The sequence below is a fragment of the Magallana gigas genome, chromosome 7 (genome assembly GCF_963853765.1).
Source record: "Magallana gigas chromosome 7, xbMagGiga1.1, whole genome shotgun sequence".
In the NCBI taxonomy this organism is placed as follows: Eukaryota; Metazoa; Mollusca; class Bivalvia; order Ostreida; family Ostreidae; genus Magallana; species Magallana gigas.
In genome coordinates this window covers 44,166,018-44,190,732 of record NC_088859.1, presented here as the reverse complement: position 1 = coordinate 44,190,732, position 24,715 = coordinate 44,166,018, and the positions used below count along the sequence as shown (strand labels likewise).

The following is a 24,715-nucleotide window of genomic DNA, read 5'->3' as shown; positions in this document are numbered from 1 at the left end:
TTATACGATATAAAATGGTTTGGGGTAGTTTACGCTTTATAAACTGCGAAGCGGTTAATAAAAAAGCGTGAACTGTTTCAAACCATTTTATATCGTATAAAACTAATGAATATTGAATTCATTCCTTATAATTTAATTTTTTTACTTTTCTTGTAGACAAAAACGGTCATTTGACCTTTAAAATGACGTACAATTGTACAAAATTCAAACGTAACGTCGGGCGAATTGATACGTATTTGACGTTAGTCTTACTATGACGTAGGCAACATTCTTTATACAATATAAAATATAATTTTTTAGCCAATCAGAAAGCGCCTTACAACCAGAATTAAATTATATAAACTCCAAATAAAATAATTAATACAATAATGATTATACAATTAATAATAAATCGGATTGATTCCAGCTGTATTTGATACTGTTAGTACATAATTAAGATTTTCCATTCTGCACAAAATGAATGTGACATAATTATGTAATTGTGTAACCGGCTAAATATCACATCTCAAACCAACGTAAGTAACCAGCATGTTAGAAATGAGTGCGGCTTATTATTATTATTATTATTATTATTATTATTATTTTCTCAAAGATTACACAGAGTTTGTCGTTTACAAAAAAGAAGAGAGATAACCCATGTTTCAAATTTTGATTTTTAAACAATGAAATGATCAATAATTATATATTTTAACTGGTTTAAATAGAAATGGCATAGAAAAAAATCTTTACAATTAAAATATTGCACATGATTTTGATGTTCAAAAAGTAGAATATGTCGTTTTCAAAATTATATAATCCATAAAAAAAAATCTGAACGTAAATGTATTGAATATTTTAAGGATTTCTAAAATAAAATAGATGTATCAAGCTCCATAGTCACCATTTCAAACAATTTGAGCTATACAATAAATATGATGGGTGCAAAAATGTAGCTAGTCTTATATGTCAACATATTTTAGAAGACAGACCAATACCTTCAACACTTTGCCTGCAATCCGCAACTGCATTTGCTGGTTCGCTTGTTTGGTTCAGATCAGTATTTTGCTAGCAAGATTTTAACGATAATTACTATTATTTCGACATTTTCATACTTAAATCATAATTTATACTGATTAAAATCATAATTATAGATACGTTTCCCTGAGAGATGAAGATATATGATAAAGTTTTTGAAATTAAAATCTAAATGCAATGTACAATGGAATGACAAAAATACACTTTGTGAAATGTATAACAATGTGACCGTGTAACCACATTACTTTGTTAGAGCAATCATTATAATGCAAGGTATGTAAAGAGCAACACTGTTACTTTGGAAGTAACATTATTATTGTAAGTACATGTATAATCACTTTACTTTGTATTGTGTAGCAATGATAATTTTTTAAAGTAAAACAATGTATTTTGGACAGTACAACCATGTTACTTTGTGTAGCCAACCATGATAATTTTGTAAAGAGTAAGCATGAAACTTTGTACATTATAACTTTGGAGGAATAACAGTTACATATTACAAGTAACTTTGTTATTGTTACACAATGATACTTTCATAAAGTAAAACATTGTATTTTGTACAGTACAAATATGTTACTTTGGGCAAAGCAACCAGGATATTTTTGTAAAGTGAACGTATGATTTGATTTGATTTGAACATATTTTATTGCATAAACAAATACAAATGGTTCGAATACAAGTTCTTACAACTTATGATGTTCTTACCAAGTATAACAATTTACAACAGTATAGTAGTTTAGAATGGAAAGTACATAGAAATGGATATTACTGAAATAGTTAAGTTACTGAACAAACGACCATGTATTAAAAAAACAGTTCTGTTTGAATTTGGTCTAGGCAGTAAGATTGAAATTACGAGAATATGCCACAATCTCTGATAAATCTTTGAACAGCTAAAAAAAAAATATGTTGGTTTAAATTGACACTCAGAGATTCATCTCCCCACAAAAGTGAACGTATGATACTTTGTACATTATTACCATGATAATGGGTACAGCATAAATTTTGATACTTTAAAAGTGTAACGCACCAAATGTTGTACAATGTTCTTATTATGTGTTGTAAAATATAACCATTTTACTTTGTTTCAAACAATGACGATGCCTTGTCCATTATAATCAGGATTAAGTTATTACCTAACATGTATATCATTACCATGTTCATGTAACAATAATGATTGGTAAAAGTTCACCGATAAAACCTTAAAGGTGTGACCTTGATTTAAATAATAGATTGTGTACTAACATTGAATCTATGAAAATTATATGTGCTATTCTTTAAACCATGTAATTAAATTATTCAAACAATGCAAACATATTACTTTGATATACCAGGTATTGTAATCGTGATTGTTTTACTGGGTAAATGTACCACAACGTAAAGGAAAACGACAACACTGTTAAAACGTTAACAGTACAATATATCTTAAAATATTAATTAATATCATCGCAATCATTCACATACGCACACTATCAAAATATTATTGAACCATTTTCATGAAAACTAAATATGACCTACTTATCAAGTATGTACCTGCTATGTTTACTTTTTGAGGATTGATTACTAGAATATGCTTATATACATATTTGTATTGGTAAATCCATATCTCTGATAGAAACCATTCTTATGTTATGGGTAAAATATCAATGGTCCACCTTGGAAACTACTGAAGATATCTCAGTTTAGAAAATATATGGGACATGCAAACTGTTGTATGAAGCTTAAGGGCAATGTTGTAAAAAGTGTTTATCGCATTTTCTTAACTTTTTTAAAACTTAGAAAATAAAGGGAAATGTTTTATCAATTTAAGTAATCTATTTTTACTAATTGGCTTTTCTCTCTCCATGGTCAAAGGCTGACAATATTTAGACATATGTAGCATTGTATAAGGATTTCTAAATAGTTAAAAAAAAAGTTAATACAAGTACATAAACTGCTTTTTTTTTATCGATACTTTGAACCTCTAAAATTGTATTTAAATTGCAACATTCTAAAAAGGCTTTGTGTTTCAGTTTACTTTCTACAATTTTTTATTCTTTAAAAATCAGAACACTGGTTTATAATGAACGTGTTACAATTATATACAAATAAATCTAAAAAGTACAATTGGTTGTAAATGCTTTGGCAAGAATAGACATCATTGATTTTTTTCTTTATAAAACTCGGTGATGCATTAACTTTTTTTTCTTTATATAACTCGGTGATGCTTTAATATTTTGTCTACATTGCAATCTTTCGTCTTTATATCATCATCTATACGTATCTCATCTATACATTACATGATTTATAGGTAAAAATGAGTAAACACTATTGAAGATATAAACTTGTTTATTAAACTTTTTAATTTTCTGATAAGCTACACCTTACTGCCAGTAATTGACAAGATATATACATGTAACATTATGAAGTTCATTGTGTAAAATGTTGATTTTTTTTATTGAATCATAAAATAAAAAATTGCAAAAGAATTTGAAGGCGTGGTATTTATATTCAGTTTAATTAAAAATAAAAAATGTATATAACCGGTATTTTATCATTTACACGCCTAATTCTACAAAAACAGGTAACAGTGTGCATGTGCATGCATTTTTGTATAATTCAATACAGTGATTCACACATCACTGATTGACAGATATATAATTTTACACAAAACATTGCTCGCTATAATGTCGTTATATACATGTATACTGCAAAAACTAAGGTCTTGCCCATGTAAAATTAAAACACTTGCATTACATAACTGACTTGTGTTGTTGGTAATGCAAATTTTATTATATTGCATGTATGAACAATAATTTTTTCCAAACAACTTCATGATTAATCTACCTAGCTGTTTCAATTCATGATTCATGTGTTCAAATCTGCATTCAATATCTTTCGAATGCCTTTATAAAATTTTAATAGCACCTGAATGATCCAATCTTTCCTCTTTTTTCATTATGGAGTATAAGCCTTGCTCCTTACATTTCAATGAAGGCTATGAGAATCCAAGATTTAATATCATTTCAGACTATTCAACTTCCATTGAAACCGACCAGAAGAAATATCTAGCATTCAACTTCACGCCTACAATTTAAATCAAAATGCAGGCGGAAAACCGGTCCATTTTAAAAAATGCAATACCAACATATTAAACGATCAATTCATTTTGTAAATGACTTCGAAACGTTAGAAAAGGGGACATTGCTTATGTGTGAAAGATATGAAAACCCGTGTTGCACTCGAATTTAATTGGTAAACCTAACTCCGATTATTCAAACCAAGTGAAGCTTGAAAGACCGTACACACGTTGGCTGCTTCTAACAGAAAGTTACCTAGAGCGAGTTCTCTCATAGAGCTGAAGAATAAACATTTGAGAATTGACCACTTATATTTGTACAGAGTATTAGCTTTGTCGAAACAAGTTCACGCGGCGTGGGATTCAAACGCAATTATATTGGTCGCTCAGCAGAGGTTGCATGCGTTCGAAATCCTTAATGCCGATCTCCAAAATGGTGGATATACACCGACGAAACACAGCTGATGAAAAATGCACAAGGTTAGATTTCTCTGAGAAGCCTGCTTATTTTAAATTAATATATATATTATTATTATTAGTTCATTCTCTAAATCATGTATATAAACGGTTGCAAGTGTGTTAATATAAGGGAAATATATGTGATGTATTTCATTTAACCCTTCTATCCTAATATTCTATGACAGAATCAACCTTTTCGAAGTTTAAGCCCAAAAACTGTAAGATATACATTTTGTATTATATGTAAAATATGTTCATTTTGTGTAATGAGGCGTCATAAACTTGACAGAATTCCATCACTTAAAATGAATCGAAAAGTTAAAAAAAAAACTCTTTATGTTTGCTGTACATATCGAAAACATGCATTGACGCGAAAATCAGGTTGTATACCCGATAGTCAGTAGAAAACATCCTTTATGAAAACAGTCATTGTACAGTGAAAAGCGTGGAATGCTTTAAATTTGAAGTGTCGTATTAAAAATCTTTCGAGCAATCATTTCTAAACGTGGTAAGAAAATCGACGGAGCAATATTGACATAGTTCAGTGAAGCAAAAATAAAATTCCCATTTACTTCAGCATTCATCATTTATTTAATTGACTTTGTTGTTCAGGGTACAATTTCTTTCATTTAACATTTGATGTAATCATTCCAGAAAATGAACAAAAAAAGATCCAAATTTTTGTTCTATATTTTTTTCAGTCTACCGCAAACTTCAGCTGCAGATAAATGTTGTATACTTCAATTATATTTAGTGAACTAATTTATGTGAGTTTTAAGGGGAAAACGCTTTTTTAATCTGCTCATCGGCCAAACGTGGGATCAAATTTTATAGCCTTGAAAAATTCCAATTTTGATATCTTGTTTCTGATTGATTTTTAAAAAGTTGAAATTTTAGAAATTGTTTGCAATCAGAGGTCTTGAATTTCTACCAAGTGAAATCTTTGAGCTTGTTACTCTATCATTAGGAGATGTTATCTGGCGAGTATCGGAACACACCCCAAGGAAAAGTAACACGGTCCTTTATGGAACTGTGCAATACTTCAGTGTCATCCTTCAGACTTATTCATTTTCTTTGATGCGTTAAACTTTTCATACCGATTTCGAAATTGATATTATTTTATCTTATATTTTCATTCCTTCTGTGACTTATTCTAGGCATATTGTAACAACTTATTGACTACAAATCTTTTTTTTTTCCAACAAATGCCCTATTTTATATAGATGTGTAACAAATCTTAAACACCTCCTGTTTTAAAAATGTTTAACAATGAGATAAACAATAAAATGCCATACAGTAAATTTAACTTTGAACGCACGTGATTTCTAGATTTAAACAACATTATACAGAGTGAAAGGCTCTGAATAAATTGAAATCAAATCGGTTTTATTCAATCACAATTTTTTTTCTAAATTTAGATAGGATCTTATTTCCTTAGAACGTGATTCTAAATTGCGCAACTCTCATAATGACAGAGACCGTATTTTGATTGGGTTGGAGGGGTGCTAGACCTAACAAAATGTAATACCCCGTGTATGTATAAGTTGTGTCCTTTTTGCCATAGATTCTGAGATCTCTTAAGAAGTCCTGTCAACATTAGGGGTTTCCACAGCGGTCCCACGTTAATCCATTGGCTATATTTGGACGACTAATGGAGCCCTACATAAAAACCGGTTATATGTTAGAACAAGCATTTCATACTTTAACAAATATTGACTTTTTTTATTCAGGGGATTCATTTACACAAGTTAGAGGCAGCCATTTATGGAGTAAAACTTCACTGTGTTGGAGTTTGGGGCTCTTTGTCCGTGTAAGTCCAGTGGTTATGGTAATTCCTCATAGCGGACGCGGGGGATGGCCAGAAAGAAAGGCGGCTCGGCTTCATTACTGTAAGTATATATAACAGTCAGCAGATGTCACCTTAGATGTCGTTCACCGTTTACCACGTGGCGTTAACCGCCTCATCAATTTCACCTCTTTTATTCTGCTGTTCTTTTCAGTATTGTTCAGGCATCATATTTCGGGATTTTTTTTTACAACTGGGGTGAAATCACGCATTCATGAGTTGTTTAATATGGCCTGCTATTCTATGTTTAATAGAAAATCTATCGCAAAACAGTCTGTTTTATAAATCAGTTGGTTTTTTTCTTTACTTTTTGTCTTTTTTTTTCAATATTTATAAAAAATTATCCCAACAAAAAATGAATGTAAGGCCTTTTGTTTCCCACTCCATTTTTTTTAATGAATCAGATGACATCATATTTAAAATTAAAACCATTATGATAATTTGAATCAGATATATTAATAAGAAACTTTATATCTAGTCGTCCGTAGAGGCATTGCTCAACATCGTTTATCGAGCATTTGAATCGATGTTGAATAATTTACATTTTGTATTGTGATTGTTTATCAAGGGTCGGACAACGAGCTTTCCATACGTTCCATTTAAATACTTGTATTGATGTATATTGAATTATGACAAGTGACGTCACCAAATGTTGTAAGGACATTTTTTGAAACTCGATATCTCCAATTTTTCCTATTCAAAAGGGAAGCCATCAATAGTTTGAATAAAGCGGGGAGTTTAACACATGTGTAAAAGATCGATTATGCCACAACATCGAGCAAATAAGAGATGTTTAAAGAATTTTCTTTATGTAGAATAATTAGCTAGAAATGTTGTAATTATGTTTGAGGTTTTCGGGACGGTCTTTCAATCGAGTACTTTCAAAATTCATTCAAGCCTTAACAATTGAGCGGCTCTTTAGAACTTGCAGCGTTGCACCGGAGCCGTGGAAATCTCAATACCAGGCTATTATGAGTTGAGTTGTGTGGATCAATTTTGACAAAATCTACCTACTTTTCCTCTGTTTTACAGGTAATGGCGGATGTGAGATATAAGGCATTTTGATTCAGACTAGGCAAGATGTTGGCATAGCTGATGACTAGGCTCAGCTCTGTCACATGCTGCCATTTCTGGGTCATCCCTAGCAACCAGAATCTCAGAAATCAGTTGGATAATCACGGTAAGTGACCGTGATACAGCAAAGTGACCACCTCCTGCAGAAATCCGTTTCTTCAAGTGCTTGATATGTGTACGTGAAATATTAACAGAAAATGATTTTAAAACTAAATTGTTGTCTATAAATATATGTAAAATTTAGTCTGCTTTCGCTTTCATTTTGTGTTTGAGACCTCTTGCAACTTAATTATAAGCAATCCAAAAGATTAAGGTTTATGGTAGCATTTTTATTTCTCGCAGAAAAATGCAATAAATAGACATTTTATTTAAATTGTTTTCATGTTTGCAGCTATGAATGTTTAAATTGATGATTTATGTTTTTATATATATGCATTTGATATCTTGATTTTATGCAACCAAAGTCTTTAAAATAAGAAAATTGTATGTACAAGCGATTTTGTCGATGTGGTCAAAATGTTCACTTCCGGTGCCTGTTGTCAACCTCTATAGCTACGGAGGGCAAAAACTGGAATATTGAACGGATTACACAGGTATATCCGTATATTTGTTTAGTAAATTTAGAATTATTTAAAATTCAATCCTTCTTGGTCTTGGTTGAGATTTGTTTTGCAGATGTGAGGAAGTTGTCAAGGTGAATCTGGAAGTTGATATGATTTCACCACGCCGCCTTTTGGCGCTTTCTTTGCATGTTTGTTTGATTGTAGGCGGGGAGTGAAAACTTTCGAAATCTGTATTTAAAAATCTTTTTCATGGAGATTACAACTCTTTATGTCGGTGTCCCAATTACGAACGGGACAGATCATTATCATTACGGCCATTGATCCTGCGAAGAACCTCTTATTCAGCATTAATCTTTGTCATAAGAGAACATGATTTTCAATTCATTTTCTTGAATAAAATATATAAAGCTTCATAGATTTTGCTTTTTCTGTAAAATTTCGATCGCTTTAAATAGCTATACCGGTAAAACTACTCGTTCTGAACAAACAAGACCCTGCCAGAACCCTCTCTATGGCGTTTTTGTGTGAAAAGTTCACATTCTGCTATGTCAACACTGCTTAGTTAACAGCGGGCTTTACTCTCTAGTACAAACAGTTTGTGCTTTATGTCTCCAAACGATTATAACGGGCTTAAGTGAATCTATTGACTCTCTGCCACAGAACTCGGTCATTTAAAACAGAGAGTACATGCTCATACAAAAAATGGAAAGTCTGAAAGAAAACATGTTTCTGCATATATTTTTAATTTTTATTCAATTAATAAAGAAAAGGGAAGGAATAAGAAAAAAAAGATGCAGCTAATTAATATTTAAATCCTCGAGGGATTCTTTTTTCTTTGATATATTAAGATATCGGTCGCCTACATGTATGTTAATTTATATCAACAGCAGTACAGTAGTCGCTCTTATCCATACTATATACTGTATGTGTGGTTACTCATGGGGCTGTAAACACCAATTACAGCAAGTAATACAATTAATACATGTGCAAGACCAATGTTTGCTTTTACTAATAACCGTGTGTTGAAGATGAAAACATATTGTATAATATTTTTTACAGAAATATTTCTGTATGCATTTCAATAATCAGAAATTATTTTTAATGACTGTTGTCTACAGCAACAAAATCCATCAAATCTGGAATATTTTTTATATATAAGTTGTATATCAGAAGAAATGTGTGCATTATTCTGTCTGACTCCATGATAAACAATCTAATAATATTCCAACGTATGAATAAAAATTAATGTCATTTAATGCTCAGAATGATACATTCATGAAATATGGAACTCTTTTAATGGTATTGTTGTATTTAACAATTCGTCATTTTGGGCGGAGGACTTTTCAAAAACAAACAAGCAAACAAACAAAAAGCGCCAATTTAAAACGATTATAATAGCAATTTAAAACATACGATAAACGATAGATATTCAGATGAAGCAAATTTACCTTATTATTATAGCGGTTTTTTTTGTATATATTTTATATTCACCAATTATTAATTCATTTTCATAAATATTAGATTTTATTTTGGTGTCATTCTAACTCATCCTAGTTGACACAATTATTTATTGTAGTTCATGTAACATTAGATGGTTTAATTTATTCATTTTTTTTTAAGAGGATGTTGAACGTAATCGAGATAAATATAATTTTTGAAATAAAAATGATAAAGAACTCTAGATCTTCTGTCAGTGTTTTATTTGGTTTCATCACCAGGATAAATATTGTAAGGTTTTGATATGTCCTATTGCGTTTTATCACAACTTGGATGTGAACGAACCACTCGATATACATAGTTTGATGGTCAAATTTGTGGGGAGAGGTTATAGAGAAAAACAAAATATTTTAAATATATTAACATCAGAATCAATCATGAAAAAGAATCTTATTTATCTTACATTATTTGTACATTAATATGTAAGAACGAATGATCATAACTAACCCCTATTTTTTCTTTAAAAAAGTCATATTTTTAAAATATGAAAAGCACATGTACTGTACAATACAAGCTCACTGATCTAAAAAAAACACTTTCAGACCAGTGAGCAACAAATCTGCAGCTTGTATTTTACTCACACATTGTATAATGTATATCAAATTAAAAATAGTTTTATGTATTTGGTATTATGTGGTACCGTCTTCCCGCAACTGTCTATTTTTTTTTTAAATTTGGTTTTATTATTATTTTACCAGTCATAACACCAAATTTCTGTTAATTGCTCATAAATAAATCTTTATTCACTTGAAAAAAAAAATAACAATATTGGAAACCTTTTGCTTTGCAAAGAATAAGTGAACTCACCTCTGTCGCATTTCATGATGTCGATGTTTGTTCTTGTCCATATCGGTCCCGAGAGATACAAAAAGGTATGTTTGGTTATTTTTTTTTTTTTACTTCACAGAAAGCATTTGTCTGGCGCATTGCTGCCTGCTTGGCAGTGTTTAATTTGGTACCAGGATAGATTGTATACAGTTATACATGTACATTGTTATGTTGTAAATTTTGAATTTACTGCTACTCGGTAAATTCCGCAAAATTTACAACATGACAACATTAATGATTTGTATCCTTCCAGTATCACCCAATATCGGTTTTATCATTGATTTGAATTGAAATGATACCTATCTAGTATTTACACATAAGAGCAAATTCAAAGATCTAAAATCTTCTTTGCAACTAAAACATTTTTTTTTAATTAAAAAAAAAACAACAACAACAACAAAACAAAACTTTGATATAACAAGGAGAGGGCTACATACGTTATAGAACATACACCCAATCCCGTTGTAATTATATTACAATAAAATAAGTTTAAACCAAACCAACGGCCTTTCCTTTGAAAATAAATGACGGGTGTGTTGCGCCGACTTAAAGTGATGGTATCCCCGTGTCGGCTAACTCGTGTGTAGATGTAGATATTATGTAGATGTAGATATTTGCTCACACTCTGTGCTCTTCTTCTACGTGTATATTCTCTATAAACGCATCCACCACTTGCATTTAAACGCAATGTATCAATAAACGCTGATGAAAATCTAAAGAGTAGTTAAAATGCTAAGTTAAGTAGAAACAGCATATTGGGTCAATATAAAAAAAGGCAGCTAAATGGTTATGGTAAAATTGATTAAAAAAAATAGATATTTCTGCACTTTTTTGAACTAACAGTAATAATACAACACTATATTTTTCAAAAGACACATTTTCCAAACAGTAGTTAATGGAATTTGGTCAGAATGCTCTTTTGAAAATGAACAATAGCTGTCTTATTGTCATTGGTGTTACCTGTAAACTATACACTGTACATAAAAAATAAGCTTTTTTAAATAACTTTTTAAATTAAATTTGAGGTACAAATAAATGTTTGCTAATGTGACTCAACAAAGAATAAAGATTAATAGCATTTAGTTTTGAAAGTAAGTTTCCTTTTACAGTTTTGACAGGAATATGAGACAATCTTGTAAGACATACCTGTTTCAATATGTTTTAACATAAAAATGGCAATTATAACCAAAATTTCATAACATACAATCCATCCAGAATTTCAATACATTAATTATTATGATTTAAAAACCACTAAATACATAAAGTTTTAGATGAAAGAACATTTATTCGGCTGGTTACTCCAATGACTTGATAGTAACACCAATGACAGTTTCAGTAACGCCAATGGCTTATCTACTAAAATTTTAAGTCTAAAACATCTCAAAGAATTAAAAAAAAAAAACACCTTCATCTTTCATATATTAAGGTACCTCGCAACACCTAGACTTATACTTTTTAAGACACTACGTCACAAGATGGCGATTTAAATGTTTTGTTAAACTGTTTATATTGTTCGATTGGGTTGTATATCGTCGTAGTTCATTGGTTAAAGTATTGGGCATCTGAACCGCAGATCATGAGTTCGAATCCGCCTGGAGCTTTTGTCCATGTTTACTTAATCAAATTTTCGAAAATGTAATTTTTCGTCCAAAATTGCACATTTTTTGCCTACTTGACTTAAATACTTCTTATCCATTATGATATCTATCATAATCAAGTAATTTTCTGCTGATTTGAGAAAATATTTCAAGGTGTAGTGAGCCACCTTAACCTTGCTTAATTACAAAGATAAAAAAAGATTTATTAAGTTTAAGCAGAGACATAAATATGTTATTTATGTCTCTGGTTAAAGTCTTTAAATGGTATACAAAAGCGAAAAATGAAAAAGTAACACTAATAACATTTAGTTATCCCAATGACAAACTGTCATTGATATTACATGAGCCTGTCATTAGTGTTACTATTGCACCTAAAATTCTCTTTTTGAGATAAATTGCCAAAAAATGATAAACTTTGATTATGTCAATTGATATGGATGTTATCCTCTTCTATTTACCAACTTAGTAGAATAAAAATTATTATTTTACAAAACAAATATTCATTTTATAATACTTTTCACTTGCATTTGTCAGCCTCATCCAAAACATCTTGACAAGCCAAAAAAATTAAATAGATAAAATGAAATAGAATTTAAAAAAAGAAAAGGAATTTCTCAAAATTATGAACTTTCTAATTCGGAAGGGGGGTAGCGCGTATTATTCCTTTAGCTTCAGTTCCACTGTTGATTTCCTTATTTTCTCATATTCACTTCATTTATTGCATGCTTCCCCCCCAAAAAAACAAAAACCGGGGGGGGGGGGCAACTCTATGATACTTCAATTTTTTTATATGTTAATTTTTAAAAATGTCTGCTGCGAGAAAGGGGGGGGGGTGCTGATGCTACGTGCATGATTACTGAAAATTAGCTCTTGATAAAATATTGTTAATGAATTATAACAAACAGTTTCTCTTTCTCGGGCGTTTTGGGATGCGATGCTTCTCCTACAGCAGAAATATATTAACGTTCAATATTTGAATTTTGTGTCATTTAGTTTGCAGATTATTTTTATAGTCAGTGGAATTATTTGAAAATCAAATGTAGGCCTACAGCTCTGTTCCAACTATAGGATTGTTGTTGGCCATGGCTCGGGGCTATGTTTCACGATAAAAAACAAAATTTTTACTCAACTTCAATCTCAAATCCTGAGAAAACACTCCGCTGAGGTTTTTTTTCCATTATTTTTTTTCTCAGATCGCGTTTCTCGACTGAAATAGTAACTTCTCAACTGACTTTATTTCCTTTGACCAAACCGGATCTCGAGATCAGGGGTTATATCATGTATATGATTTATGATTAATAGTAAATGCTTTATTTCGACTCGTGATACGTTTAACTTAACTCGAAATAGTCGGTGAACGACTTACCCGGCTACAAATATTATTTTTTCCCGAATTTGTTCAACAGTAACTTCACCATTACGAAATGTAGTTCTAGGTCATCATTGGAACATATTTATTGCTAACTAAATTGAAATGGGGAGCTGGAGATTTGAGGTCTTCAAGGTAAGTTTGATATTACATATGATTGAATTTTATCAGCCAACGAGATTTATCATAGGTTCGAGTAAACATATTCCAGTGCGTAATTAACATGCATGATATGTCCTTAAGCAGTTAAGGAAAACCGCTTTGATTTTGAAAAATTATTTTGTGTTCTTAATTATTTTCTTCTAGTCTGTCAATTTTTTTTTATCTATGAACACAAATCATCGGTCTATTCATATACTATTTTATGTTATATGTATATCAATCATGTATATAGTGTAATACAAGCACTGAAATATGTATGCATTGTATAAGTGAATTGTCGTAAACAAAATTTTACCTTTTGTATGAATGATTGATAATAAACTGGTTTTTAAATGTATTATCATTATTACCAAGATTATCAGTAAGTTAATGAGTCTGACATGTATTTATTATATAAATCATCACATCAGCTGTCATTCAGTTTGTCATGAATTGTTTCTTTTCTATAGACAGCCTGCTATGTTGGGTTCCCAATTTTCGTTGTGGTAATGCAGAATTTACAGTTGACAGAGAAATTCATCATTCAAGACCTCATTGTAAGTTAAAATCCTCTGAAATACATGTTATGGCATTTGACAAAAGGAATTTCACATATATATGATAGGCTGTTTGATATGTGCACCTTGTGCTTGGTGCCACCGCATTTGTCCATAACATGTTTGTGGTGTTATTGAGGTCCACAACACTTCCTATGGATGAACTTTATAATGTTATATGTAAACAAATACCTCAGTATGTAAAGAGGTCTCTCTGTATGTGCGATATTCAATTCTCATGAATTTTCTACACAATTTTGCGTGGAGATTTCAGATAAATTTTAATGAAATTTGAGAAACTTCTTATTTGTGTTTTTTCCTTCTATTGTGTTTCTTTTAAGTTTATAGTCACTTCAAGTATCTGCAGCTGTCCAGTTTTTCATATGTAGTTGTCTTAAGAAGTAAAAACTTAATTATTGGACAGCTATAAGATATTTGACGGGGTGCAAAACAATGAAAGATTTTCTGGACTGAGTTTAACAATAGATGACGTCACAGAAATGTTCAACATAATTTTATTTTTACAATTTTTTATATTCCTGGAAATTATGTGGGTTTTTTTTCCAAGTTTTCATCCCTTCAGATACCTTTGGGGTTATTTTGTTTTTCAGAAAAGTATAGTACAGTAATACACTCATGATTTTGTAAACACAATCATAGAAATCTTTATTCATCTGCTAGCAAGACTATGTAAAAGTTAGAAGCATATGGGAAGGGAATTTTTCTACATGTTCCTGTCTGAGTGAATGTTGAATTACTGATTAATATCATTATATGTTATAATTAAATTATACAATGACTATACATATGTTTTTCTTTATTCTTTCAGACTGAAATTCAGAAAAAAGATTTAAAGGGTGTAAGTATCATTATGAATGACATTTTTAAACTGCTTCAATCACAGCTACTGGTAAGCTTTCTATGAAGTTCTGCAAATAAATTCAAAGTTATCATATTCTGTGTCCATCTAAATAAGTGAGAATGCGTTAGTGGTGACTGCATGTGTATCAAACATCTAGTTACTGAAGTAAACTGTTAATTGAATTAGAAACAAAAGATGACACGCTAACACGACATATTACTTGTATTGGAAATTAGAACAGTTAAGATAGCTGGAGTGGATAATTAGGCCTTTTTTATAGAATTTATTAACCTCCTTGAGAAGAAGACCTCTATTCAAGATTTAGGAAAATATTAGATGTTATTATATGATTGATTAATTCCTAGCTCTCTGATTGGCTCAAATCCAACCATCTCGAAAAAACAGAATGTTATATTCACCTGCACGTGACCTAGGAGGTCAATAAAACATTTGATTTTCTCTACATTGGACTAAAAATAGATCGTCCATTGAAATATCGCGTTTCTCAATTTGTTTGGCTAAAGCTTCAAACTAAAATCTCCACTTGATAACACTCAGTTTGATATTTTTGTATCAATCCATCGCTGAATCATATAATAAAATAATTATTGCTGGGGGTTTTTTCGATCAACATGATGATTTAGCTACCCTCGAAGTACAATATTAACCTCGCCTCCAACTCGGTGAATATTATACTTCTCGGGTAGCTAAATCATTGTATTGACCTCAAAAACAGCAATAATTGTATAATATTCACATTTTTTTTTTATTAATACCCCATAGTTTTTGGCCAAAAATATCAATATAAAAATTTAAGGTAGATCTGATGGGTAATTTGTTGACCATCCACCTTAAAAGCACCGAAAATTCTATTACATACTACTGGTAACTCAGTGGACCAATCTATAGGTATTACTAGGTATGTGACCTCCAGAGTTGCAATAAAGCAGGTGCAAGGACAGTAAACATATGTATACATGTATTATATAGTTTTTCAAGAAGTTAAAACCAACAAAAGTAAACTTGACTGAGATTTACTGTATATTTATTTTCAGGAAAGAATCCTTTTGGAGAAAAAGAAAGAAGCTATATTGAGGGATCAGAAATACTGGGAATCTCTTTCCAAGGAGTAGACAACATCCCATGAAGAATTGTGGAGACTTGTGTGGAACAGATGATGTCAGTGAAGTTGTGTCTGTGTGACTGTGCAAGTGATGTGATAATCATGCATGTAAATACTATCCATAAAAATATGAATTAAATAATTTGCAAAATGTTCAGCGACTGTTCTTTTTATGTCAAGAACAGTTGTCCCCAGAATCAAAGCAGTAACAGGAAAATAGTAGTCTTGAATTACAGCAGGATGTTGGTTAGCTGCACAGCTGCAGATCTTTAGGGGAAAAAATGGGCTGAAAGTAATACCAGGCATCCTACATAAACGTTATATTATAAGGTCACATGTATTGTAGTTATTGCCTAGCTTTCTCTCTCCTTGGCCAAATTTGGTCTGTACTTTAACCAGCAGAGTGCCATAGGGTAATCGGCATGCAGTGACCTTGAAACACGTTTCTTGGAAAGGCTAAGGTATCATTGTGTGACCATATATTCTTTACCTTTGACTTATCTGGTTTATACTTCACATAGAGTGTTTGTGTTTTAAAGGTGTGCATAGACCTTGAACTTATTTTATAAGTCAATGAAGAAGGTCATAGTTGATTTTTTTGAAATCCAATTTTGAGCCATAATTTCTTTGACCTAAAATTTTGCCCAAAAATTACCACAAAACTGTCAGGTAAAGGGTGAACATACATGTATGTTTGTCAAGATCAGGATCCTAGCAGACCTTTATGTAAAATTCGTGGTTTTTGTTCTGGTCTCTTGGCCCTATCTTTCTCTCGTATACTACAAAAACCAGAATGCTTGTTATATAGTTACAATATGTGCCAAAACCTAGAACTGAATTTTTGTATCAGAGGATAAAATCAAAGACCTCTTAATTCTTTTCATCCATTACTAAAGCTGCATGACCCTTTAAGATGGTCACCATCAATGATTTCTAGTACAACTTAATCTTAGTCAAGAACAAAAAACTAAAATGTTAAATATTTCAACAATTTTTATTGACAAAAGTCAATGTTCTTGTAGAATACCACTATAGTCTGGAGAGTTATCAGGCAGCTAGAAAAGAAAAGCATGCACTATTTATTTACTGATCAATCCCCCTCCTCCTCAATCACATATAAATTCTAACCATTGTGTTTACAAAATATTCCACACATAAACCAACATAGTAAAGATTATTCTGTGAAAAATTACAGATTATAGAAATTTAAGGAATGCATTCGCTGATCAAACAGATATTGAGTAAAGGCATGTACATATATATCAAACAAAAAAAGATATAAGATGAAAGAATAAATAAAAACCCAAACTGTCTAATGGATATGTAGAGATATCCTATTATTAAACATGGCTATATACATGTTATTGTATTAAATAGAGCAAAGAAAATGTTTTATGAATATTAAACACCAACTATAAAAAAAAAAAACAAGACCACTAAAAACTGTAGTAGTGTGAAAATCTAGAAATCTCTTGGACCATTTGGGAAAAATTCATTTGTTTACATATACCAGTACTGAAAATCAAATGTAGTACAGTTGAACTTCGATATCTCGAATACAATGAATACGTCGAAGTGATTTGCAAGTCCCAACGTCTTATTCTTTAAGTATTTTTCCCTCGATATCCTGAATACTCAGATATATCGAAGTTTTTAAACAGTCCCATCTGGTTCGAGATAACGAAGTTTGACTGTACATGTTATTTTACAGTGAAATGAAATTGTCAGTAAAGCTACCAGTAGTTACAAATTAGGTGTCCTGGACCTGTATGCACAGTAATAATATAGTGGGGAGTCAAACAAATTATATGTATCCGGTACTGGTATGTCAAAATTTTGATGATATCTTAATAACTTACAATGAATGCATGCTTTAATTTGAGCTGTTCTTCATGATGAAATTTTTTTTTTAAGAGGCTGAAAGAAGATCATACATCAAAATAAACAGAATATACCAGCTAGTAGCCAAAATTATGTCAGAAATGTAAATATAAAGATAAAATTGACATTAAATTAATTTATAATTAACTTATAACATGTAAAGATTTATAAGCTCAAAATGTAAGGTATAGCTGTACTTTAATTTTACATATATATATCGTGCAAAATCTCCTTTCTTTTGTAGAATATTACTATTAAGGTGGAATAACACAACATCACAAAATGGCTGACCGCTGATCGAAACTACATTTCATTTTATTAAAAGAATTTTATGGACTGAAACTTGTAACTTACTCCATAGCCGAGTGATAAAGTGTCAGACTTGTGATCTGTACATCCCGAGTTCGAATCCCGCAGGGGCTTTTGTTGTTACTTACTTGAATAATTATTTTAGATATTCATTTTTTATCCCCAAAATGCAAATTTTTTGCTTATTTGACATTTGTACAGTTTATTTATCATTTTATCTCTCATTATCAAAACATTTCCTGTTAATTTGAGTGACTTTTTCCAGGTGTGTTATTCCACCTTAATACTTAACCAAGTCATTCAAGTGAACTTCAATAAGATTGATGGCCTTATATCTGTGCTTTAAAATCAATTTTGGTTAAAATAATTTACACAGAAAATTTGAACTTGGCTTTCACAATAAAATTGCCATTTTCCACTATTGTCACTTCTACCTAGGTAAATAGTCTATCTAAATAAACTTTAAAGAAATCTAAGGAACCTCCAACAACTTGTGAGAAATTTTACGAAACCCATGAATTAAAACAGGTCCATGCTAAGTTCACACAAATAAAATGTGCTGGAAGAACAAGCATTACTTGAAAGATATAGAAATATTGAATCAAATTGTTAGCTGTATGTCACAGAAAAATATAAAAGAAGTTTAAAAAAAAACCAGAATTATTAAATGTGTATACAAAGGAAAATATTGATGAATTAATAAATACATGAATACATATATATCAATCAGAAGAAAGGCTATAAAAAGCAAATTAACAAAGCACTTTGTATAATTAACAGCCACATGTGCAACAAACACCAAAAGGTGAATATGGTCAAGGTTGGGAGGAAGCAGCATGGCTTGCACCCCCAGGAGATAAGTGTGAATCATTTGAATGCTTTACACTTATGCGGTCCTCTTCAGAGTGTGTTGTGTACAGGGGAATGCTGGGATTATTTATCTGACAGCAGGCAACATCTGACATCACGTCGGACACAAAGAAAATCTGAAATCAAATTAAAACAACTTGTTAATCTCCAAGGTTAAGATGACCACATTTTCAAAATTTTGAGAATTTGGATAAGACCCAATGCTTGGTGCAAATAACCAAGCACATGTACGGTGTACCAACCGTATAACTCCAACTCTATGATTATATAGAGTCAACAGTGTGACCGGACGCTATATTAAATTTGTTATCAGACATTCATGCAATATAAAGTAATCCAAAATCTTTCCTTTTGTCACATTCTGATAGATTTACAACCTCTAAAATGTTTTCCAGATCTTACACCAATAATGCAAGTTAATTGATGCTTTGCAACACAGAAAAAAAATGTTTTATCATAATTCACTTTGCAGGAAACTTAAAGTGAAAATATATCTGTATATACATGTACTGAAATAAAGTTCAAAATTCAAATGTATTTTTATTGAAGAATTGAAGATAAGGAATAAAAGATTCGGGCTCACACAAAGGTTGATTATGTATGTACATGTACATCGTATGTATAACATGTCTGTCAATAATGATGACCCACGGAATAGAACATTATTCAATCTAATTAAAATTACACTTGTTTATCCCCTCAACCCTCTCTGATTGTTAGATAGTGTATCATATAGAAATCTAGTTTTAATTAGATTGGAGAACCAGTGAGAGGAAGTACAGTGTACACAACACTATATATATTGAAGAACATGTCATACTCGCTCTGATTTCTATATACATGTACCTGGTACCGTGAACGCATGAAGAAGATAATGAATTCAGGTTGAACCTTAACATGACCCTTCATGGGATTATCGTTAGATATTCTATGTGAAGTATCGAAAACCGGGGAGCGAATAAAAGTTCTAATTTTAATTGGAATTGAAACTGACCACTAGAATGGCTACAGAGATTCCAAGGACAGATCCGCCCAGGACGTCGCTCCAGTGGTGCATGTAGTCGGAGATCCTGGAGATGGAGGTGTAGTAGGCTATGATAAACACAAGGATCTGTATCACTGGCCTCAACAGCCAGCATTTCCTCCACCGCATTCTGTTCTGTAGGTACATCTACAAAACAAATAGTCAGCAATCAGTCATGATTCTTATGATTGCCAGGTATTTTAAAGGGATCATACTATCAGACTTGTGGCCCATGGGTCCTAACAATCACCTAAGTATACAGTCCTGACAAAATATTAAGTATAATACAGCCCTGTAAGGATTTTGAATAAAATACAACCCTATCAGGATACTGAGCAAATACAGTCATGTCAGGATACTGAGCATAATACAGTAATATCTGAATACTGAGCTGTTAGGATACTGAGCATGATACAGCCATGTCAGGAAACTAAGCATAATACAGTCATATTTGAATACTGAGCTGTCAGGACACTGAGCATGATACAGCGCTGTCAGGATACTGAGCAAATACAGTCATGTCAGGATACTGAGCATAATACAGTCATATCTGAATACTGAGCTGTCAGGATACTGAGCATGATACAGACATGTCAGGATACTGAGCAAAATACGGCCCTGTCAGGGTACTGAGCATGATACAGCCCTGTCAGGAAACGAAGCATGTTACAGTCCTTTCAGGATACTTAGCATAATACAGCCCTGTCAGGATACTGAGCATGATACAGCCCTGTCAGGATACTGAGCATGATACAGCCCTGTCAGGGTACTGAGCATGATACAGCCCTGTCAGGATACTGAGCATAATACAGCCCTGTCAGGATACTGAGCATGATACAGCCCTGTCAGTATACTGAGCATAATACAGCCCTGTCAGGATACTGAGCATGATACAGCCCTGTCAGGATACTGAGCATGATACAGCCCTGTCAGGGTACTGAGCATGATACAGCCCTGTCAGGATACTGAGCATAATACAGCCCTGTCAGGATACTGAGCATGATACAGCCCTGTCAGGATACTGAGCATGATACAGCCCTGTCAGTATACTGAGCATAATACAGCCCTGTCAGGATACTGAGCATGATACAGCCCTTTAAATATTTCTTATATGACTGTTATGTCAAGTACATTGACTAATCAGTTTTCATGCTGGTAAAGAAATATGATGAGTCAGGAAAGCAAATCTGAAAAATACATTATTGATTGTAATTTGCAATTCATGAGAAAACAAATTGTGGAGGTGTTAACCTAGTAATACTCTGGTTCATTATATAATTTCAATTCCAATGGTAATATGAATGTTTTCAAATAATTTATGTTCCTCTTTCCCTGGAGATGCTACACAGTATATATAATCAGGATAGCGGTTGTATATGAGAAACTGAAAATGTCCATACGTTTACAACGAACATGATGCACAACATACGACTGGCAAAAACAGACAGCAATTTTTCAACTGATGAATTAGATGACCTCAATACCAAATTAATTACAATATCTTTTATAAATACATATGCATGTACAATAATGTAAAAACAAATTACATGTACTAATTTTGACAATGGTAGTGGGTCTAAATGATAAGCTAGCTATTACCAGTACATTGTACGAGACTAATGTCATAATTTTTAAAATATATGGATGATTAAGTTGTCATGCAGGTTTGGTTTTAGTATACTTACAACAACAAAGAACATGCAATACATTGTAATGGAACTGTGGCCAGACGGAAAAGACAATCTACAGAAGAAATTGTAAGCTACATGTAGTACATGTTGTGTAGGTTATACGACCAAATAAGCAACACTATAAGCTTGATTTATATATATTAAAATTAACATTTACTGATACACGGACAAACAGACTTAAGATGCACTGAAATTGAATTTTCATTTTGATATTATATTGACATACAAATAACTCATGTATTTTATCAGACAATTACCTTGCTTCTTTGATAGCTTCCAAATCTGTCCCTGTGCACGTAAAGTCTTCGATGTAGCCAGTGTTCCAAGTACAGTTCTGGATATTAGGTTTACACACAGTGTAGAAATGAGGCCTCAGTCGCCCTATACTGTACTTAGCTATGTCAGTTAATAGTTGGGTTATAGCTGCCCCATAAAAATAGGAACTCAACGTTCTGTACACCGAGATCACAAACTTTCTTTTGGTCACATCGAGGAAATTTCTTTTGGAGACTGAAAATCTGGAAGCTTCTATGACAATTACCTGTTAATGAATTGAGTTTAAATAATATTATAAACAATCACAAATTGTAGAATATTAGATATTCAGAAAAATAATTTTACAAATATTTGCATTAATCTATATATATCTTTCAGTCTTCAACTTTGAACCCCTTCTTGGGTATCAGTATTAGTCAATTGGTCTTTGCTAGCATTATCAATACATACTGGAAGCTTTGTTATAAATATTGGTATTTTTGATGCAATGGTTTTAGCATTGGAAGGGGATTTTTTATGACATTCACCCCAATTTCTCAGTTTTTAGTACCCCGGTATGTTGATTTTTGTATATCCTTCGATCTTCATGATACATGAATTGTAATTTGTTATTTTACAAATTGTACAATTGTATCAATAGTGAAAAGAACACTTTTTTAAAAATATTTTTTAAATCTACATTAATATACATGTATAAATACAGGCTGCTTTCCCAATAATAACATAGTGTAGTACTGTAATTTTTAATAGGAAATTTTTAAAACATTTCCCCCTATATTTCTATGATATTGTAGAGCTTTGTACCCCTCCTGGGACTTAAGTCACATCACCTTGAGTAATTGTTTGCTTTCCTTCTCTTTATTAACAAATGAACAAGTATATCTGACTTATGCATCTTTTTTTAATTCTGAGCAATGCCATTTTTATTCCATTGTTAATAGCTTTTTTTTAGTTCACTTTTCATTTCATTAGAAATTGTTTCAATGAAGATTATTTTTCATAGTTATAAGGAAAAAAATTAATTTTCATCATACTACCAACCAAAAGTTTAATCTCTGAGTCATGGGAAGGCAAATGGTTTGGAGAGAGAGAGAGAGAGAGAGAGAGAGAGAGAGAGAGAGAGAGAGATCACTGATTACAGGGACATATTTGCCTCCGTTTTATTTTCACATAAAACCTTTTGCTTTGTAAGTGGGTGAATTTAAGAGTGAGCAAAATTTATTAAAAATATAACCATTAATTGGAAAGAATATCCATTTCTAACTGTGTCTTGGCAAATTCAAGACAGGGAGAAACTGTCTGCAATTGTGTACTAAAGCAAATAAAACATAGGGCAAAAATAACCCTTTATGCGTCATTAATACTATATTGACTCGAACTGATATTCTCCTCTTATGTGGGGAAGGAGGAAGAAAATCAAAAACAAAAACAAAAGAACATTTTCCAAAATTATCTAAAGGAAATATTAACTTACAAACAAAACAGGGAGTGATAAGCCAACAAATGAGGCTGCCCATGTAGGGATTGTGTTAGTCTTGTAGGGGTGCTTAATGCTCTCGTCATCACAGTATAACCCTCTTTGGAATGATTTCCCCAAAACAAACAAAATCAAGCTTGGTAGGACAACTGTAATGTAAGCAGTGAACTGCTGAAAGTTCAAGCACACAAACATACATGAAAACCAAATCAAGTTAGTAAAGCTATAAATAAATTATATTAGAGATTTAGCTTTAAATTAATAATCATTCAAATGTCATAAACTTATATACATTATACACCACTCTATTGTTTTATGGCATTGATAAACAAAATATATCACATCATTGAAGTTACAATGTACACGTAAATGTAGTCATGTATATGTAATAAGTACTTATATATAAACACTATATGTAATTAGTACTTTATCCATGCAATATACACAATTATGACATTGACTACAAGATAATGAGATTTTTAGCTGCATTTGGTATGAAATACGATCATTATACTGTTTACTAATTTAGATAAAATTTATTAACAGCTGTGTATCTGCTGCCCAAGTAAGGTTCAGTGATCATGTGTGTTGCCTTAAGGGTAGACAATAAATCAAATGTTACGAGGTCAGACGTAAATAGGAAATACTCATGCAGCCCAACCCCCACTAACAGTTTATCCTGTGTTCTGTAAATGGGGAAGTGTTTCTTGTGTTGTTTCAAATCCTGCTATTTTATCAGTTTCTCTTATTAAATATAGATTTTTAACATTTCTTTTAAGTTTCAGAAATAATGTAAAAAAAAAAATCACATTAATTTCAATTTTTAAGAGCTTGTTCATTGTAACAAGTTAAACATAATTTACGGCTTTGAATTTTATCATAACACAAAGTCAATGAGCTTTAAACAGTTTCCTCATTCGTTTATATGGAGTTTATTTTAGCACGTCAGTTGTTTAGCTATTTTAAAGTTCATCTTAATTAAACTTGTTAAACACAATTGTCAAAATTTATTGCAAAATACACTGATTGAAATTTCTTTTAAAAAACTTAACAAACCTATTAGAATGCAGACAGCATCGATGACAACCCTGAACACTAATTTCCGTTCCATGACAACCTCTATAGAGATTCAGCCCACTCTCCAAGCAAACTGGGCACCATCAACATCGACCTTGCGTACTCTTGACCATCTCGGAGA

The 24,715-nt window shown here is 31.7% G+C and overlaps 1 protein-coding gene and 1 long non-coding RNA gene across 6 annotated transcripts; one reads left to right on the top strand and one right to left on the bottom strand.

The window, feature by feature from the left end:
• The first annotated feature begins 4,245 nt into the window (after positions 1-4,245).
• LOC105327582 (uncharacterized) lies at positions 4,246-9,471 on the top strand. Its single transcript, XR_900068.4, has 3 exons — positions 4,246-4,552; positions 6,262-6,420; positions 7,410-9,471. It is a non-coding gene; the product is annotated as an uncharacterized lncRNA (long non-coding RNA).
• A 7,493-nt stretch (positions 9,472-16,964) lies between these two features.
• Positions 16,965-24,714, bottom strand: LOC105327580 (putative phosphatidate phosphatase). Of its 5 annotated transcripts, XM_034458794.2 has the most exons (8): positions 24,574-24,714; positions 23,515-23,666; positions 22,022-22,305; positions 21,759-21,816; positions 20,044-20,220; positions 19,064-19,165; positions 17,849-17,906; positions 16,965-17,044 (listed from the first exon to the last, which is right to left on the bottom strand). In XM_034458794.2, exons 1-7 carry the CDS (start codon positions 24,626-24,628, stop codon positions 17,880-17,882), a joined length of 855 nt encoding a protein of 284 aa, XP_034314685.2. In that variant the 5' UTR covers positions 24,629-24,714; the 3' UTR covers positions 16,965-17,044; positions 17,849-17,879. The 5 variants fall into 5 exon arrangements, 4 of the variants coding, with proteins under 4 accessions (XP_034314685.2, XP_019922526.3, XP_034314683.2 ...); XR_010707473.1 differs by having other exon boundaries at positions 17,849-19,165; XM_020066967.3 differs by having other exon boundaries at positions 16,965-17,906.
• Position 24,715: the final 1 nt, after the last annotated feature.